Source organism: Numida meleagris, chromosome 1 (assembly GCF_002078875.1).
Source record: "Numida meleagris isolate 19003 breed g44 Domestic line chromosome 1, NumMel1.0, whole genome shotgun sequence".
Lineage (NCBI taxonomy): Eukaryota > Metazoa > Chordata > Aves > Galliformes > Numididae > Numida > Numida meleagris.
In genome coordinates this window covers 46,034,804-46,055,459 of record NC_034409.1, presented here as the reverse complement: position 1 = coordinate 46,055,459, position 20,656 = coordinate 46,034,804, and the positions used below count along the sequence as shown (strand labels likewise).

At 40.2% G+C, this 20,656-nt stretch overlaps 2 protein-coding genes across 5 annotated transcripts in view; both read left to right on the top strand.

The window, feature by feature from the left end:
• Positions 1-17,775, top strand: part of FGD6 (FYVE, RhoGEF and PH domain containing 6) — a 69,602-nt gene extending 51,827 nt beyond the window's left edge. Inside the window, exons 13-21 of the mRNA XM_021389059.1 lie at positions 616-699; positions 1,846-1,925; positions 6,693-6,795; positions 7,318-7,464; positions 8,541-8,643; positions 10,168-10,295; positions 10,941-11,069; positions 12,394-12,542; positions 14,653-17,775. Of these exons, the coding sequence (XP_021244734.1) occupies positions 616-699; positions 1,846-1,925; positions 6,693-6,795; positions 7,318-7,464; positions 8,541-8,643; positions 10,168-10,295; positions 10,941-11,069; positions 12,394-12,542; positions 14,653-14,689 (960 nt within the window). The 3' untranslated portion in view covers positions 14,690-17,775. The remainder of the gene's footprint in view (positions 1-615; positions 700-1,845; positions 1,926-6,692; positions 6,796-7,317; positions 7,465-8,540; positions 8,644-10,167; positions 10,296-10,940; positions 11,070-12,393; positions 12,543-14,652) is intronic.
• Positions 20,409-20,656, top strand: part of NR2C1 (nuclear receptor subfamily 2 group C member 1) — a 46,890-nt gene continuing 46,642 nt past the window's right edge. For 2 of the 4 annotated variants that reach the window (XM_021388878.1, XM_021388675.1), the window contains exon 1: positions 20,409-20,560. The gene's annotated coding sequence lies outside the window, so the exon portion shown is untranslated. The remainder of the gene's footprint in view (positions 20,561-20,656) is intronic. The other 2 variants (XM_021388408.1, XM_021388552.1) reach the window with 2 other exon arrangements.

Sequence of the window (20,656 nt, the reverse complement as noted above, 5' to 3'; positions counted from 1 at the left end):
AGTCTCACAGCAAAAACTCTTGAGACAGTTCAGTCTCCAGATGTGTGTTTATGTTTAGTAAATGAAGCCTGGACCCATGTGTTGAACAACACAGGAATTAAAACATCTGACAGCTGAGCAGTGAGTGTATCAAATGAAGCCAAGTCTGGTAGAACATCAACTAAACAGTAGATGCACATTTGAACTGGTAAAATTAATAGGGACAAACTTGTCCATGTAATCATAAATTGGTAATTTTAATTCTGCCATTGCTTAGTTTCTGGAATGTGTTACATTGTTTCAAGGGTTAATTCTGTTATACCTTTAAAATAGTTTGTTATGCAGTATAGTTGTGTACATGAGAAACATTTTTGTTCTAAGAGCCTGTTCTTTGACATCTGTGCACTGTTTACTCATTGCCAAATGTACATTTACACAAGGAAGGATATAAATAGTCACCTATTGTTATCTGAATTTATGCAAGAAAATGTCTCTTGAGTTCTAAGTGGAATAATAAGATGTAGAAGATGCTCTCCTGGACAGCTGATCTCAGTGCTTTGTACTTTCTGTAAAATGCATCTGAAATTATCAGTCTCTAAACAGTCTTTAGTCATTAATATTGCTTCTGCTTTACAGTTTAATGATGCCCTGTTGTATACTACTCCAGTTCAGTCAGGGATGTACAAACTCAACAACATGCTATCATTGGCTGGAATGAAGGTGAGTCATTTGCTAAAATAAGTCTTTCTCTAAATGTATTTAAACTCAGGTCTTCAAATTTTCAAAAGGCAGCTGTATTTATTGTTGGAAAGAGATAATAAAGATGCTTGTATTGCAGAGCAGTTCTACAGGCATAACGTTTCTTGCATAATACTGTCTGTTGGGGTACTGTCTCATGTTTTCCTAAACAGCTGTGTTGTCACAGGATCATCTTACCTGTATTTCATCCAGTGCTGGCCTACTCAGAAGTCGTCTGCCTCCTTTTTTTTTTTTTTTTTTGTATTATAATCTGTTTAAACTGCCTGTCTTTTGCTTTGTAAATGCTTTTTCTTGGTGGCACCCAGAGATTAGGCACCTTTTCCTGATAACATTCTGGTGGTCAAATCGCCAGGGTTTATAGAGATCTGCTAACTTGGAGGAAAGATATGGCTTTTGTTTCTGAGTCTTTGTGAAAAGTGTCAAAGTTAAGCCCCGAACCCCTGTAGGTAGTGGCAAGGAGCATGTATGCCTTATATTGACATGGTCTCTGGCATGACAGTGGGATCAACAAAACATTGCCTCAGGAATCAAGTGTCTCGTCTCTAGTTCTGTCAGAAATGAGCACTGAGTCCAGCTAGAACACAGATCTGGCTCCCAGGCCTGAGCTTTCACAGGGAGAGCCGCAGCCCCTCTTCTGCCAGCAGATGTCTCACCGTGGCTCAGAAACACTCTTAAAATCTTGTGTGTTTGAAACTTGGTATCTCAGAAGAATCACCAGAGATCCAGCCCATGGGGTTATCGGACAGATGCCCATCTAGAGCACACCAGTGGCCTGTGTGTTGTCCTGCAGTGTGCTTTTTTGCATAGTTGCAGGAGAAGCTTACAAAATGCTGGGCCTGGGAATACTGAAGCACAGCGGGAGGTGTCTGGCAGCCCCTGAGCTTAATTCCTTAGTAATCTCCAGTGTTCCTATGGTGCCACAGTGAAAAAAAATGGTGGGCTCTCTGTAATCTTACTGCACCTTGGCACTTAGGATGTTGTACAGTCTCATCCCTGTGAGATCTGCCCCTTCTGCGGTAAAAATATGAGACTTTCTAATAAATAAAAATAAAGCAGCATGAAAGTACCGTGTCAGTTTGATTGTAAACTTTTCTCTCTCAACTGAAGGTTAAAAAGCCATCCCAGGAAGCTTATCAGAATGAACTGAACATAGAAAGTGTAGAGAGATCCTTCATTCTTTCAGCAAGGTGAGTCTCACGAATTCATAATGATTTTAAAAGTATGTGATTTCAAACAGGCCTCAAAAGCTTTTTACCTAAGCTCTTTACAGCTTGTTTCACACTTACATAATGGAAAGTTACTTCTGGCTAGTGTTACTGCAGGATAGAGGGACTGACAGATGGATTTCTAGAAATAAAATGGGCTTTGTTCTAATTTGCTTTTGTTCACATTTAAAAACTGATTTTGAATATTTAGTCTTTTTTTAATGAGCTGGCAGAAAGGACACTCACTTGTAGTTTTACAGATACTGCGTGAATTTGTAGTCTATAATACAGCCCACTCTGACCTGTAAGGAAGATTCCCTGTTGTAAAGTAACAGATGGAATCACAAAGTCTGTAATAAATGTGGCTGGTGTTTGAGCAATTTGGGCTTGAGGCTCTACGGCTAGTAGGGATTCTGCTGTCCTCAAGAGAGCTAACTATTAATCAGATTGAACAAAACTCTTTGATTTTTCTTCCTTTTCAGCTTTGCTGCACCTTCAAAAACTTTTAAGTAAATTGAAATATTTTCCTCTCACTGCATTTCTTTGTGATGAAAAAGAATTAAAATTCACTTCAGTTTAGGCTTTGCTTGTCTGTATTCTTTTTTCTTCCAGTGTTACTGATATTCTGTGTCAGTGTATTAGTAGGACAGGATATGAGGCATAACAATACGCTTTGACATTTCTGTTAACTGGTAAAAATTGTAAGGCATCATTCTGGTCATCTAGCTAAAATAACAGTGTAATTCAGGCAAGAAATGGATCTCAGTGAAGTGCTGAATGGGACATGAAATTACAGAAATGACAGGAAGTACGGGAATGGAGCTTGTTCTTACCAGATAAATAAGTTCTCCATGTAGCAGCCATTAAACTGGAGCGGTTCTGGCCTACCTTCAGTGAGCTGCCTCTCACAAAGACCTGCTTTTGTGGATTGTTGTTTTCACTGTGTTTGGAGTTTGATACAGTCTGTCACTGGTGACAGCGCTGATAGCAATGAAAAAAGACATGTTTTCTCTTTGATTTAGCAAAGCTGAGCAGGGGTAGACTGCTGCTTTCTTTGTGACCTTGTAAATACTGACATTAGGATGTCTGCTTAGAGATAGCAGTATCTCTAGCTGGGGGGTAAACCAAGGTTAGCCTTGTCAGAGTAGTGAGAGGAAGCAGCTCAGTTGTGTCTGAGCAGTAGTTATAAATAACAATAGGCTTGAAAGAAGTATTGATGCATTTCCCAACACATTTTTATAAATTTTTCTTATGATTCTTTTGAACAAAGATGCATTTAACTGTTTATAGTTCTGCACCGCTGTTACATGAGCAGCTCTGATCTGCCTAGGTGCCTTGGTCACTAGGCTTTGCACAAATACATAAAGATGTTTGTAATGTAAAAAGTAACGTAGAAGGCTTAATTGGATCTTGTGAAAAGATGATCATCTTGAAATGCATATTTTTTACAGAAGAGGTTAGCCTCTTCTTTTTGAGGAGCTGATTAAATGGTAGATTAAAAGTAACTTCTCTGAAGTACATGTTGACGCGTGAGGTAAAACCTGTAACATTCTAACACACTGGGTGCCATTTGTGACAGGCTTATCTCTTGTCCTTGAAATCACTGAAATTACCCTCATGTTGCCAACTAAAACTGCTTTGAATAGCTCTTTCTTCTTTATGTTGTCTACCTCACATTTGGAGAGCATTCATTTTTGTTATTTTTATATTTATTGGAAACTCTATGTGCAAGAGCCCAAAGTTACACAGCCATGACACAGAGGTTGCATTTGCTTGGGATGAAAGAGGTGCTGGGAGATCCAGGTGTGAATGAGGACTTTGGGTTGTTATTTGCCTGTAAACAAGGCCTGGGTTTGTTGTGGAAACAATACTATTACCAATAACTGTTTGCGTATGTTTATGACACTGCTCTTAAGATAAATAGCACAAGTGTGTAGAGAATTGGTATCTTGTTAATACAGACTACATCTTCCATTTGATTCCTCGTTGCAACAGCTTCGTGGTTCCTATGTAGTAAAAATCTATTACAAAACGATTTAAATTAATCTTACAGATATCAGAGACAAACGTATCTTCTGTGTTTTTTTCAGATAATAAGCATGATGCCAAGTGTACACCAAAGAATAGACTTCAAAATAACTCTAGGGGCAGAGTCAGGGGAGGGGAGCCATGAAGCTAGTGAAAAATTGCTAGTAATAAAATCTAAGCCAGTTAATGACAGAAGCACAGATTAATGCTCAAACAAGAGTCTTTCTTGCTTCAGATTTTTATTTTGCTGACTGCACTAGCATTCTGCTTTATCTAGTCTGGGTTGAAGTTTCAGCTTTCTTGGGTTGTCTGTAGGAATGTGGATTATTTTACATGGTACAATGCAGCGTAGTGCTAGAAATCTCTTAATAAAGACAAAGAATCAAACAACAACAACAACAAAAAACAACAACAAGCGTATCTGCAAGATACAGCACAGAGCAGAAGTGTAGGTCCTGAAAACAAGAGCAGTGCCAGTCTGGCATGCTGTGAGGCCAGCCAGCCCTGCCTCCCTAGCGGGGCGAGCTGACAGCCAGCACAGGCAGCCAGGGCTGGGTCCTCCCCTGACGGAAGGGCTGCTCATGCAGGACTGGCACAGCTGTGAGAGGAGCCCGAGGGCTCTGAGCCTGGAAACAATGGGGGTGTCCTCCTGGGGGCCCTCCTGTGATCCCTCACAGCTTGGCCGCGTGGAGCAGCTGCAATGTCTGATCCTCACACACGTCTGCCAGAAACAGCAATGGCTGGGCCTCTGCAGTCTGTTTAAGTGTTCTGCTTTTTTATTAGCTAAGGTTTTAAACATGAAGAGGTGGGTAAAATTACTAAAACTGTGCAATTGTAGTGAACAAGGCAGCTTTAGGAAGGATGCAACCACTGCTGGAACTGCAGCAAGGGAGGTGGCAGTGCTGTGTGGCCGGGAGGGACGGCAGGAGGAACGCTGCCCTGTGCTGCTGCTGTGACATCAGCCCAATTCCTGATGGAACCGCCTTTGCTCTCAAGTTCTGGAGGACTGTAAACAGCCCTGAAGGCCTAGTGCCAGCAGGCCTGCCTAGTGCCAGCAGGCCTACCAAGTGCATGCTCCCAAGGAAAAGGTTAGGACCTAAGCCATGAAGCCCCATCTGTAATGGTCCCCATATGGCTGGGGAATGCTTAATCTGCAACACTGAACCAACTTTATTTAATATAGTTTTGAGAACCTCAATAATGTAACCAGATTTTGGAAAAGCCAGAGGAATTGATTGGAGTTACGAATATTATGTAGCTAATGCTACATCCTTCTTAGCAGATGAGGAAGCAAGGGTAAATACACTGAACAAAATGTTCCACCCAGAGTGAGATATTAGGGCAGACAATAATGCATTGCTTTGCCCTTGCTTCTATCTTATTTCCTCTCCTTTTGTTCTGATTTTGTTGCTGTGTGCACTCAATCATGTTTTCCCCTGTGCCTCACAGGCTTCTCCTGCATTTACCTTATGAGATTTGTCCTCTCTGATTCTATATAGTACCCAATTTCATGCAAGGCAAAACCTTGGCTCAAAATATAAAGAATCAAAGCTTCCAAATTCACCTACAATAGCCATTAAATAATAAAAATTAATGTCACACACCTGAATAGTTGCTATCCTCTTCCCTAACTCTCCTTTCTTGTGTGCATTCTGTTCAATTTCTTGCTTAAAAAAAAAAAAAATATATATATATATGTATATGCGATACTATTTAAGAAGTGAGGAATAAAATACATGGTTGGTAGACACTTCTCATTTAAATGTCAGAAGCCCTTTCTAAGCTGCCGTTGCATCTTAAGCAAGCAGTCCAGCTCCTCCACTGCCAGACTGCTCCCTCCTCCCCTGGGCCCCCTCTCCTTTGTGCTGGCACAGGCAATTGCTCAGCTGCACGATGAGCCCAGGCAGTAAATTGATCCTGAGGAAGAGCTTGCTTCAGTATGAATTGGTTTCCTGGTCCAGTTTACTGCACTTAAAGCCCACTGTGCAGCCATGTGTATGTATGTTCTGACACAAAGGAGAAAGTGAATCCTAGTGGCCAAAAAGTAAGCTGAGCTTTGCTCATCAGAGGATTGTTTCTCTCTCTGGGTTGGCTAATCCTATGGAAAATTTTGAAAAAAAAATAAAATTGAAGCGGCATAATTCTTTTGTGAAGACTCTATAGGAGCAAACAGTCAGGAATATAGGGATGGAGAAGAAACTGCATTTTTTGGGCAGAAGTTTGAGGTTTCACAGGGCTAGGTATAACAGACTGCACCATGAGACGGAAAGGGGGAAAACACTTAAAACACTTGCTGACATTTCAGATTCCTTCTTAAGATGAAGGCCCTGTGCGTGTGTTCTGGGAGCTCCATTTACATGAGTGGTACCCAAGCAGTTCATGGGTACATGGAGGAAGAGGAGAAAGAAATGATGTACAAACCTTGAAGCAATCACAGGCTATTTTGGGAGGAAGAAAAGGAGAAAAGGAATCCACGTTATAACAACAGACACAGAATTGTTTTTCATTATTACAGAAATAACTGGCACTGTGCAGTCAGCTTATATATTTTTATATATAATATATATATAAAAGTAGTACTAGTTTTCATAGGAACTGGGGTCTGGAAACTGTAAGAGAGTTAAATCAATATGTAATAAAGCTAATGGAATTCTAAACAACACTCACTTCTTTGTTTTAAATGTCAATAATAAATTGATTTTTTTTTTTTTACCCCAACAGTTCTGCTACAGAAAGAGATGAATGGTTAGAAGCTATCTCCAGGTCAATTGAAGACTATACAAAAAAGAGAATCACATTTAATCCTAGCAAAAGTCTTGAAGAGGTATATCACACTATTATAGTAGCCCGTTTTGTTTCCTTTTTAAATAATAAGTTTCTTTGCAGCTATCTAGAGACGCAAGAGGCTTCCCATGATGAATAACAAAACAGAACAGTAATTGATAAGAGAATAGGTGATGATAGAACAGAATGATGTTTCATGACATTATCTACTTCAGAAATTTAAAATTGCCTACTTCCAAAAAACCCAAACCAGCCTTCTCAGTTCTTTCTGTAATCCTGAAAACAGAAGGATAACCAGGGAATATTTTAAAACATAGCAGCTGTTGATATAAATAGGCTGGTAAAGCTTGGTAGTCACACAGCCTTTTTGGACTAATTAAATACTGCTCTGTCTTCACATTTGCATTACAGTGGTCACTGGTGAAATAGTAGGTGACGTTAAGGCCATGGCAGTTTATCAGAGAAGTCTTTCCAACATTATGAGAGTTAACCTATGATCGCTGATAAGTACTTGTGTTATTTTTCATCACTGAATGTATGTATTCTACCTATGTTCTCCTAGGCAGATACTGAGAAACAGGAAGAAGCTAGCCCACTAGGATCAAAGGCTCCTATCTGGATTCCTGATACTAGAGCCACTATGTGTATGATCTGTACAAGTGAGTTCACGTTGACGTGGAGAAGGCATCACTGCAGGGCATGTGGAAAGGTTGGACAATTTTCTAATTACCTTTTCTTTTAATTATTTGGATTCCTTGTGTGGTAAATACAGGCAGAGCCTGATTGCACCGCAGCAACTGTTTTAGGGAACAATTGTATGGATCAAAACCAGCCTATTTTTTTAGTGTACGATGTTGAGACAGACCAATAAATCTGGTATGTTTCTTGGTTTGCATTTTGGGATATTTATGTTTGTCTCCTGCTTCTGCAATTGCATAGGTCAAACCAAGAATGTTAGCTGAAATGTTCAAAATATCTTCCTCACTAATTTGTAGGATAAATAAAAATTTGTTTTCTAAATTTAGTAACAAATTTATTCTGTATTTAACTGGTATGAAATGCAGATGTATCTAAAGAATGTTTCTTTTCTTGTGTTAACCAAATGTGAATATGGAATTCAATGCGATTGAGACATCTGTGTTAAAGTCTCAAGAGAGCAATGACTACTTTTAGTTATTCCTTTAAAACTTTCTGAATATAATGGTTTAGTAATGCAGTAAGCTGAATTCACTTCTCAGTAATTATTAACAATAGCTTATTAGGGGTCTGTAGGAAAGAAGGGGACAGACTCTTTAGCAGGGTCTGTTGTGATAGGACAAGGGGAAATGGTTTCAAACTAAAAGAGGGGAGGGAAGGTTTAGATTGCGTATAAGGAAAAAGGTTTTTATGATGAGCACTGGATCAGGTTGCCCAGAGATGTGGTGGATGCCCCATCCCTGGAAACATTCCAGGTCAGGCTGGACAGGGCTCTGAGCAGCCTGATGAGCTGTTGGTGTCCCTGTTTATTGTAGGGGAGTTGGACTAGATGACCTTCAGAGGTCCCTTCCAACTCAAACGATTCTATAATGAACTCATGTAACTGAGTGGATTTTTTTTCAATTATTATTTAGAGGAGAGAAGAGCAGTATGTTGAACACGAGGACAAGCCAAGGTCTTAAACCATTTTCAGTGCAAAATAGTGCCTTTTTGAGGTTCAGTTCTTAATAATACTGAACTAAACATCTTTGAGCATTTGTTGATTTACAGGTGTGTATCATATACAATCATGCTTCTGTTTGTTTCCAGATTGTCTGTCAAGCTTGTTCATCAAATAAACATGGTTTAGACTATATGAAAAATCAGCCAGCAAGAGTATGTGATCATTGCTTCAGAGAGCTACAAAAACAAGGTAAAGAAAACGTGCACTAACTGTCTTACCTCTGTGCTCTTTACTATCATTATGTGTACCTCATTGTTACAGCTGGGTTCAGATGCCTAATTCTGCTAGTGCCTGGAAAGCTATAGGCAGCTGAGATTACAGGAGCCCAAACACATTTCTGTGGAGTAAGCTAGGAAGTGAATTTGCAATACATTGAGTCTTCCTTTCTCTTTGAGGTAACTTGTGTTACACTACTTTTAATTTACTACAGGATACAAGTGCACACTGAAGTCCTTGCAACTTATTGTGGCCTCCCCTCAGTGAGTTTGTATATACTTCTATCCTCTGTAACTTGAATGCCTGTAGACTTCATATTTGCCATAGAAGCTGCTGAGATAGCTGAAGTTCTAGGTGAGGTGAGGATCCAATCCCATCCCACAAGCCTTGCTCTGAATTCTTTCCAAAGACTACAGTATAGGATACACAAATGAGGCACAAGCAGGGACTGAAACTGTTCATTGCCCATCCCTCTAGCAGAGGCTCCAGGTCAACACAAACTCTGTAGGGTATCCGAGGAAAACAGTGATACCCTAGTAAAATAATCAAGCCACGGCTTCCAGCATGCTGGGAGTGGCAGTTGTCACGGGGATGAAGGAAGCAGCATCCACAGCAGCATCCACATTCCTCAGAGCGGCAATGGGAGCCTGTGAAGTTAGGGCAGGTGGATTGCCAGGGCTGGATGCAGGTCTACGCATTGGACAGTAGGGGCTGCTATGCTGCAGGCAATGGCATTTGCTTCTAGCTGGAAAAAGAGCTGCAGAGCAGGTGCAGTATAGCTGGCAATCCAATTACTTTTCTGCTCCGCTCATTAAAAGCCTCACCCAGTTCAGGGACATCTCAAGAAAGGGGAGTCAGTGAAGCTTAGGGTAGCCCTCTGCCTTCCAGGCTGAGCTGGAAACTAGTGGTGCATGGCCATAGAAAAAGGGAGTTGTATAGGAGTGAAGTGTTGCAGAAGTCTTCCAAAATAACTGAAGGAACTGTGTAGCACAGTGGAAGAAAACTCAGTGGATACTCTGGAGATGGGAATGATCTAGAAGCATGTGTGCGTGTGGTAGCATAATGCTGGAAGAGAAACCCTGCAGCATCCATGCTGCAAAAAGCAGAGAAGATATCAGATGGAGGGAACTGGAGGACAGAGCTGGGGAACAGAGATAAAACAGACTGAGCTGCAAAGGACATTTCTGAAAACTCGGTGTGGTTTTTAAGACTTGAATTTTTACTCTGGATGTGGGTAAAGGTAGTTTTTCATCAACAAAACAGACTTTGAAAACAAACAAGACCAATCTGTTTGGTTTAAAATTTATTTATTTATTTATTTTAAAAAATTATATTTTTTCCTGAGTGTGACTTTGGGAATTCTAGCTCATGGTGGTGATGATAATACTGTAATCAGAATAAAAATACCAGCTGCTTTTTAGTAAAAAGTCCAGGAATCATTGCTTCTGTTTAGTCATCTATGACGTGAAAGCAATATGTCCATCCTATGCATTTCAGATAACCAATGCACTCCTAAGACTGGATCCCCAGTCAACCATAAATCTCCATCAAGTGCCTTGTCTACAGTATTACATAGTATTCCCTCTGGAAGAAAGCAGAAAAAAATTCCTGCAGCCCTCAAAGAAGTAAGTGCTTTATTGACCGAGCATAATTATATCATCAATTTTAACAGTGAGAAATAATTCCATATTTTATCTGTCTTCTTTAGAATCAGAAGTCACAATTCACCTGTAACAGTGGTTTGGGCCTTGGTTTTACATAGGCAGGAACCTGAACTGTGGAGCAGTGTATAAACTGCATTAAGAGCCTGTGAGACTGTTTCATACAGTCTGGAATTGTAATTTGCTTCTTGCTTCCCTGTGTTTCAAGGAACTCCCACACCAACTCATCCACTGGTTTACGATTAGAAAAGAAAGAGCTCAACTCTGCCTGCATACACTGGGGGTCTTGGGAACAGGAGGAAGTAATTTTGCCTTTTTATACAGGAATGTGTGTTCTCCAGATGTATGTGGGCCTCAGTGTTTGAGTCCTCTCCTGGCCTACTGCATACAAATGAAGTTCTTAGTGACTGCATAAGTCTCTCTTCCAGACTGGATAGGCAGACAAAGTAGTTTTTCTTTCAGCCATCTGGGTTAATTATCAACGCTAACTTGAGATGAAAATTTCTGTCTTTGACAGAACACCGTTCTGGAGATCTGTTATTAAAAAAGCTGTACAGCAAAAACCTGGATTAACACTTACATACTCCTGGGGGCATCGTCTCATTTCAGGTTTCAGCAAATACAGAAGACTCTACAATGAGTGGCTACTTACACAGATCTAAGGGCAGTAAGAAACCATGGAAGCACCTATGGTTTGTTATAAAAAACAAGGTGCTATACACATATGCTGCTAGTGAGGTAAGAGACGACATATCAGAAATCAAATGGTCAATGATAATACCATATTTGTAGCATCTGTTGATTTTTATGATCTAGAAACAAGCTGTAAAGTTAGATCACCTCATAGTAACTGATCAGATTGCAGTATTCTATTTTGAAATGGCCCGGTGAGCTTGGTACCATAATATAGACACAGCTGTGATGTTTCTGACTCTAGACTTCAGCTTTGAGTACCTCCGCACTGCACACCATTGCAGGTATGTTCTGAGTCAGTTGAATACACAGGGGGCAGGGGATGGGTCTGTTTTGATGCATCACTCAAGTGTGGTGGCAAAGCCAACATGATAAAACCAACATGATAAAAGCATCTGGAAATATCTTGTTTTGTAGTTTCATAAGGTACTTCGGATGCATGGAAAATGAGGAAACTAAATCCCTTGATTTATCCTCAGATTGTGTAGTCCAGCCAGGAATTACCTGTATATACAGTATATATATATATACTGTGCTGCAGTAGAAAATAAGAAATGCATCTTGTCTAATGGCACTTGCTTGTTTATTTAGAATGTTTAATCCTACTGCAGTGAAGAATAATCTCAGTGTGTGCTGAGTGTACTGTGGTTTTAACACATAATGCTTAGCAACATATATGAATGTATTGTAGAGCTGGAGGAGCTCATTTTTAGTTTTTTTATCACATGTGCTAGCTTGATTACAAGTTTCAAGAGCAAAATACATCAAGCATCTATTGAAGGTATTGCCATCCCACTTTCAAGCGCTCAGCAATTTGTTTTTTCCATCCTTTTAATTTTCAGCAACATAAAGTAAAATACATTTAGCCATCAAAAGCATTTAGAGTGCAACTTCAGTACTTGAGAGCATCATCTACATCCATAGCTCCTCCTCTTAGTGTATTCAGTGCAACTACTAGCATCCCGTGTCCCTCTTAAGACATTAGTGAGGTTGTTGGAGTGTGTACTGGGCTAGATGGACATTCTGTCTGCTGCCAGACAGGAGCTGGTTTTCTGATATAAGAGGTCCTTACCAGGCATTATAGTGAGACTATACAGTGCAAGACAAGGCTAGTGTTATCAGAAAAAAAAAAGAAGAACAGAAGCATTGAAGTCGACATAAATCTGTTGTTTTCCTGTTCCTCAATGGATGCATGGACATGATTAAGAAAAGAAAAAAAAGCAGAGCATTTTGTGCATGAGTATTTTAACAGCTTGCTTGTTGCATAATCTGCTGCAATGGTATAGTGCATGAATGTAGTCTAAATGCATTTTTAATATATCCTACCTGCTCTAATTTTGTCTTGTTCATTTTTTCTCCTATGAAATAGGATGTGGCAGCACTAGAGAGCCAGCCTTTACTGGGATTCACAGTCAGTGAAGTCAGAGATGAAAACTCAGAGTCTAGAGTGTTCCATTTACTGCACAAAAACACTTTATTTTACATATTCAAAGCAGATGATCCCCATTCAGCTCAAAAGTAAGAAACTATTTGAATTCATTCCTGTTAGTTTTTCTAGGAATAAACATTTCATAAATCATACATGTTAATATTCATGCATTAAGCATATGTACAAAAGGTACATATTGAATAAATAAAGTTTTAAAATAAATAACTTAAATTCAGGTTCTGGTTTCATTAGGGCTTCGGAAAAGCAATTAAAACCAAGTGGAATTGGGAAAAACCTTGTTTTTGTTTCTGTTTTTCTTTAAATGAAGAAGCAGACCATCCTTTGCAGAAGAATAAATGTAGGAGAATGGAAAAATCTAAACTAAAATAAAAAAATCTTTTTCATAGCCTATTCCATCATCTCTCTACAGTGTCCACTCAAGTGGAAATTGAATCTTTTCTTTCTAGAAATCTACAAAATGTGTTCTAAAATCTAACTGACCTGGCCCTGTTGTCATTTTATTTCCAACTATATGTGTGATTTATTTTATAGGAATATATGCACTAAAAAAAAGGGAAACCTAAAAAGTAAGGTACAGAAGCTTGAAGCGTGTATGCAGCTATGCACAAGCATATAAGCACGTTTAATATACTCAAATGAAAAGTCTGAATTCAAAGCATTCACACAAAACTGCTTTAAGTCCTGCTGTCATGTCTGGATTTAGAGTTGCACTTATCGGTTTATGCATTGTGTTGATTTTATATACAACAACCTAGAAATGTGGTCCTTAACCAGCAAAACCAAAACAAAACCAACACAATTTGCTGCGTGACTCATGGAGTAAACCAGAAGTGACCATGCAAGTAATACATTTATTTGAAGGATTTCAATGAAGTTTTCCCAAATGAATTTTGTGTTTATAAAATAGATTTCATTGGTGAACTAGTTCATTATTAATACTTAAACATTCAAATGGATGTTGGTAGAGTTTTGTGTAAATAGGGGTATTCTAAAAAACAAAGTACCTGTGACAGTGGGTAATTCTGAACAGGAGGGAACATCCTTAATGACACTTCTCTGTATACAAAGTCTTTATTAGCTTTTTGGGGGCATATGTTGTCTTGCAAATGTTTCCTTCCCATTAAGTGGAAACACACAAATGTGTCCTCGTTGGTACTATATAAAACAAAACAAAAAAAGAAAATAAACCCAAAGCATCCAGTAGCTTTGCTTTCCAGTTCAGACAGTGGCTTTTGTAATCGGCAGGAAAAGTTGGAATTGAACGTTCTCTGTTTTAATGAGGCTAGGAATAATATTAAGTACATTAAATTGCTAGCTTTCTCCAAGTATTTAATATCCTAAATAGATTTGTGTGGAACTTGCAAGATAAATCCTGCTTTGATAGCATTAAAATTGAAAAACAAAGCATGTTCTGTTGGCTTGTTTTCTTTAGTGTACATTGTTTTTCCCTCTTAGGGCCAAGAAATATCTGATGTATTTTTCTAAGTTTTAACAGATGTTTACTGTTGCTGAGCTTTGAATTTTTTTAGTCCAGCAGTATGGTCAATGCTGAAAATGTGTGTGAATTTGTTGTATTTTTGTTCCCTAGAGCACTGTAGTTATTTTTAATGAACGAATGACAGTGAAAAATACAGCAAGCCCTAAAAAGTAAGGGATAGTAGTTTGTGATATTGGCATTCACTTAAATATGATGTTCCCTGTGGCTTCCTCCTTCAGCCTCAGCAGTCCTTCTCTAATGTCCTTGTACCAGTGGCAAAAACAGTGGGCCTGGGCTATGCAGACAGCTGCCTCAGCTCTGGTAGTGTCCTCATTTATCCTGGGCCATAGCTGCTGTGAAATCAGAGAAGGGTATATTGTTGTTTTTTAAAAAAGGGTATACAGAGATACTATTAAAGTTGATGCAACCCTGGCATTTCCAGCTTTTTTTCTTTATGATGTAACTTGAGTCTGGAAAAAAAAATACATATATATATATATATAATCTGGCCTCGTACTAATACTTAATACATTTTTAGCAAGCTTCATATGTTTTGACTCATTGGATAGATTTTTGGCATCTGCACTAACAGAACAACTGGTAATGGAAGTACAGTGCTACTTGTGTCAGTCTGTAGGGAGCGGGCAGTGTAATCTGCAGTTTTACCTGCAATTCCCTAACAGTGTTTTGTTTTCCAATAGGTGGATAGAAGCTTTTCAGGAAGGCACCGTACTATAGCAGTGTCAGCAAGTCTAAAGCAAAAATGTCCAAGGATGATGGTAAACCAGAGTACAGAAAACTGTTCAAAGAAATTGAATTCTTCCATCAACCTACGCAAACCTGTATATTTGTCAGCATTAGGAGTTGTTGCATTTTTAGTGTCAGGTAATATTTTTTTAAAGAATTGTGTGTATTTCTGTGTCGATACAAAATGTGTTATTTATTAAATTCCAGTGTTTACTTTGATGGTCAAAATTGTTTGTGACGTCTGCATTGAGGCCTAAAGTGCCCTTGTCTGCAGAATGGCAGGTGGGCTGGTCAACGTATTCTTCAAGTCTGTGCTTCTATTTAAAAAAACAACAGCAATAAATCTATTGCAATTGTGTAATTTGTCATGGTTGGCGTATAGGCCTTCAGTTGCTGATACACAGCTTGCAATTTAGCAGGAACAGATCAGAATAGGAATTTTAAAGATTTTGGATCTTTGTTGGTTACGTAAACTTCTGTATGAGAATTGTATGAGAACGCAGTTCCTTTCCTTGAATAGCAGTTGAACTCTTGCGTACCAATTAAAACAGTACAACAAATTATGTACGACAGAAGCAATTACAAGTATGAAAAAAGAGAAAAGTGGAAAATATTTCAAAACAGATTTTGCAAGTACAGAGATAAAGCGCTAGAGCTTTTACAGTCCTACAGATACCAAAGAGACTAAATGAGTTACTTTCAAACAAGTTCAGGATATGTTTTCTTTTTTCCACCAGTAGTTTAAAGCAGTAATTTTTTACTAAAAATACATTTTTTGCATTGTTTGTTTCAAAACTGCGTCAAATGACTTCTGTATGCAGTATGAAAGACTGTGTAAACTATTGTTCAGAGAACACTAAACGCATATATGCAGCCCTTCTCCCAAAAACTTAAAACTGTTGTATATTTAAATGTTATATTTAAACTGGAATTGCCATACCAAGAAAACACAGCTTTTTTAGTGCAGATGGCATGAAAGTGTATACAATTATTTGAAATACTTGTTGTTTACACTATGATTTGTTCTGTTTGACACTTTAAAAAAACACTTTGGTTGTTTTTTTCTTTTTCCTTTAAGAAAATTGTCAGTATACCTCATTGGAAAATACTTGCTGATGATTCTGGTGCATTTATTCTACTTAAGTTTTTGAAAAATTGTTAACACTGTAATAGCATAAATGGAACTAGAACTATGAAAACCACATTATAGGAAGCCATTTTTATGTCAAAAGCAATGCACATGTAGCCAGTTAATTATACTGTATGCAACATCGTTCAGTAGTCCTCTCTACTCAACTTCAGTTGTCCTCTCAAGCTAGTTGCGGAAGCAGGATTAAGAGCGATTAACTTTCAAATTAATAGTTTTAATCCACATTGATTGCTGTATTAAGGCCTCACAAAGGAAAGAAAATGATGAGAGAACATTGATCATCCCAGAAAGGCCAAGAATGAAAATGTGAACCAAAATCCGTATGCCCTCAAATACCTCAAGATCAGGTCTAAGATAATAACACAGACAGCTCTGGAGAGATCTATTTTCCAGAGCTTCTATTAAGTTCATAGCGGGCTTCGAAACCTAATGCTTAAGCATATGAGGAGTTTTACTGACTTCAAGTAGAGTACCTTTCTGAATCAGGGATTTAAGGCTGTAGATTTGGCTTCTCTGGTGAGTGCTAGAGATTTGACCAGATAATGTTTGAAATTCAGTGGGAGCTGGAACAAAGCTTTTAATCACTTTTTTATGCAAATATGATAAATAAATTTTCTTTTTATATATAAAGGGCTTTTACTTAGTGTCTCAAAACCATCAGGTGACTGAAGCCAAGTAAGCTATCTGCATGTCTCTTCAGGGTGATTTCAGACATAGCTTTTACCGTACCCAAAATAAATCTGATACCAGTGTAACATAGATGTGATGTAGCTGTTCCAGCTGATGTTATCCAGGGGAAGAGCTGCTTAATGTTTTTATATGGACTGCACACCAACTCAGATGGAAAGCCGGGAAATGGCAAACAATAAGAAATTTGGCTAGAAGCAAGTTTTATTCAGTTTTAATTTACGCTCTAATATTGATTTCCTTGCTGCAAAACTGAAACGGAGCAATAAAAGTCATAACACAGGCGGAGTAGGGTGCCTGAGTTCTGCCTCATGTGGCAACAAACTACCTCTCAGTGACTAGGTGCAGTGAGAAAATAGTTCAGCAGTTCCGCAGAAGTCAGAGGACTTCTTCCAGAAACAGTTGATTCATCAACAAATAGTCTGTGACAGAAACAGGTTTAAACAGAGCCTTAAAGCCGCAGTGCACATATTGCTGTCTAATTACGTGTGAAATAAATGAAATTGTCTTTATGAGCATGTTTGAATATTTCTTTTCCTCTTTCTCCAGCACTAGTGCGTTGTATCATGTGGAGAGCCCACAACATAGGTTTTTGTAACATTCTCAGGCGGTTTCTTTTTAGTCTGTTAGTCTGTTTCTCCACCTTGCCTCCCATTTTGGTTCACTGCCATCATAAGTAATGTCACATCTAGATTCCACTCTTACATCAGCATATTCACTAAACAAGACCAGCAGTTTTTAAACACCTGGCTACCTCTTCTTATATGCATCTACAGTTAATTTAAGACTGATTAGTAGTGAATGAGTTAAACATTAGCATTGGAGATTAGTTCTAGGATCTTTATTCTTGGATAAATGAAAGGCCCGATAATGAATTGCCTTTAAGAAATCTTTGACTTAAAACTTTCTTTTATCCCCAAAGGACTTGAAACAAATGGATAGCAGAGCAACCGTGGAACATATTTTACTAGATATCTTTTGTGTGTGAAAGTTGATTACCAAATTATGTATGTTACATCATAATGGAAAGAGATGTTTGGAAAGACACGTTCAGTGCATTTGTTTGCCATAACTGCCATCCCCTGTATGTACCATCTAAGTATGTTTTTATTTGGAGTAGTCATAACTGTGCTGTCTAAATGAAAGAATAGAATCTTTATTTTGTAAATGAAAACAGCTCAAAGTTGTTGTAAATATTCCTGTGTATATGTATCATTTTTGTATAAACAAATTCACATTAGCTGAGTCTGTGTTTTGTTTCTGAAATATTTTCAGGTTTTTGTGTGTTACCTAATTCCTTTATTCGCTGCTTTCCAACAAAATTGGCTGTCATTACCTTGCACATCTGTATTAAAGTCTGCACTATGTTTTGCCCTTACCACCAGAAAAAAGACTGAAAGGTAGGTTGTGTGCACAGACTGACAGCCCATTGCTGGATCTGACAGCCTGACACGGTAGTCTTAAATGGGCATGCTCCTGTCAGCCAACACATTGCATCCACTCGCTAAAGAATGTATTTGCCATGAAGATTATTTCCATCTTTGCGTCCTGCTATCCTTCCTTAGCTGCTTCTCGCTATTTCTCACTCTTTTCTTCCTGGTCCCCCTTCCACGGCCCCTCTGAAAGCCCACACCTTCGTGAGTTCATGATGTGGTCACGATATTCGAGCTCATTTATTTAAATCAATTCTTCAGCACGTTGTTACAGACATACCGCTGGCAAAGAAAGCATCCCACAGAACAACCATCCTAAAGAATTAAGAGAGTTGCACCTACGGAAGGTCAAATGAAGGCTGTTACATTAATAAATCCTTCAGCAAAATCCAGTTCTGCTGTGTCTGTTTAAGAACTCTTGAACCACAGTTTCTGTTGGCATAAGGATTTCAGCAGGGCCTGTATGGGAGCGATTTGTCTGCCAGGTTAGTTCTGCTGCTGCTTGTACTTCCCCGACAGAAGTCTGAAAGTGGTTTTTTGGTAACTTGCAATAACAGCATGAAAAGGATTTTGCTTCTACATGTGTTTTTGATAGGGATGTGTCTTACAATCCTTGCTGACACAGCTACGTGGACATGCTTTGGTAATACAGAACAAGGCGTGAATTGGGTCACTTGCTAAAAAAGTCAAAACATTTATCATTGGTTACAGGGACAGTTCTGCTCCATGGAGAATATCAGAGTACTTGTACAAAATGAGCTTTGGTGCAAGCTCCTTCATTTAGAAAGTGGGTGTGCAGGTCAGGCTTGCGTGGGAAGCGATGAGCATTATACATGACATATATTCTGTCATTCCACACTTTCAGGAAATGCTGAGCCAGTTAATTGCTCAAATTTAGAGTTTTTTCATCGTGCCTATTTGCATTTCGCTTTTGGGAATGTGTTTGATCAATAAGCAAAATGGGATGCTTGTAAATATTGAATTAAGTGATCTCGAGCTGGGGCGGTGAGATATGCTGCAGCTGTGGGGCCGTGGCAGGAGGCGCAGTAAAGGAGCTGACAAGAGCGAGTGATTTTATTCATGTCAATATAAAAATCACTTGTACTTTTTTATAACTCTGGTCCAAAAGAATGTAGGGACAAGTCTGCTGATGGCACTGAGCTGAGTGATACAGTTGATACAGCAGAAGGAAGGAATGCCATCCAGAGGGACCTTGATAAACATAATGAGGCTCAACAAAGCAAAGCACAAGGTTTTGCACTCAGGTCAAGGTAATTCCAGGAATGTATACTAACTGGGAGAAGAACTCCTTGAGAGCAGCCCTGCTGAGAAGGACTTAGGGGTCCAGGTAGATGGAAAAACTTAGGAGGAGCCAGCAGTGTGGGCTTGCAGCCTGGAATGCCAATGGTATCCTGGGCTGCATCAGAAGAGGGGTGGCCAGCAGGGAGAGGGAGGGGACTGTCCCCCTCTACTCCGCCATTGTGAAGCCTCATCTGGAGTACTGCATCCAGATCTGGGGCCGTGGAGCTTTTGGAGAGGGCCCAGAGTAGGGCCTCAAAGATGCTCAGAGGGCTGGAGCACCTCTCCTCTGAAGACAGGCCGAAGGAGCTGGGCTTGTCCAGCCTGGAGATGGCTGCAGGGAGAGCGCATTACTGCCTTCCAGTATTTAAAGGGAGATTATAAACATGAGGGAAATCAACTTTTTACGTGGGTAGATCGTGATAGGACAAGGGGGAATGGTTTTAAAGTAAAGAAGATTTAGATTAGATGGGAAAGTTTTTCACTGAGAGAGTGGTGAGGTGCTGGAACAAGCTGCCCAGAGAGGTTGTGGATGCCCCACAACCTCTGTTCAAGGGCAGGTTGGGTGGGGCCCTGAGCAACCTGATCTAGTGCTTCATGGAGCGGTTGGCAACCCTGCCTGTGGCACAGGGGCTGGAACTTGATCTGTGAGGTGCCTTCCAAGCCAAACCATTCTATGATTCTATGATGTCTGGAAGCCCTCTCCAGCATGGAGGCCACCTGCTGCCTTCCCAAGCAGTGCTGACATAAAACTACCTTTTGCTGCCATCACTGCCTGGGGATGGCTCTTCCAAAGCTGCTGGTTGAGCTCCTACAGTAATGGGAACTAGGGAGAGCCTCAAAGTCCCTTCCAACCCATGCTATTCTATGCTCATTCACACTGCGATGAAGTACTGCTTCACCATGCAGCAGACGTTTCAAAACGCATCAAGCAGAAGTGCGTCGCCCATCTACCCGCCTCAGCATGAGGAGCCCCCTGAGCTGCCAGAACCAAAAGCGAGCACGCTGCGCGCGTTCGGTAGACCTCTGCCACCTTCCTATTTTCTACGGAAGATGCCGCGAGCATTCATCCCCCGAGCGGCAACGCAGCGCCCCGCCACCAAACAAAGGCCGCCCCTCCCCTCGGGCGCCGTTACCGGCCGCTGGGGGCCGGCCGAGCCCCCCGCCCCTCCCAGCCTCGCCGTGCGCAGGCGCAGCCGCCGCGGCGGGGCGGGGCGGGGCCACGAACTCTGACCCCCGGAGCCGGAGCCGCCGCCGACAAATAAAGCCCCGGAGCCGCTGCCGCGCCGCCAGGTGAGCCGTCTCCCGGCTGCGGCCCTGCTCGTCCGGCCGCACGCGTGCGTCTGCTCTTGCCCGCCGGCTGCCGCCCGGCCGCGCTTTCTCCTCCTC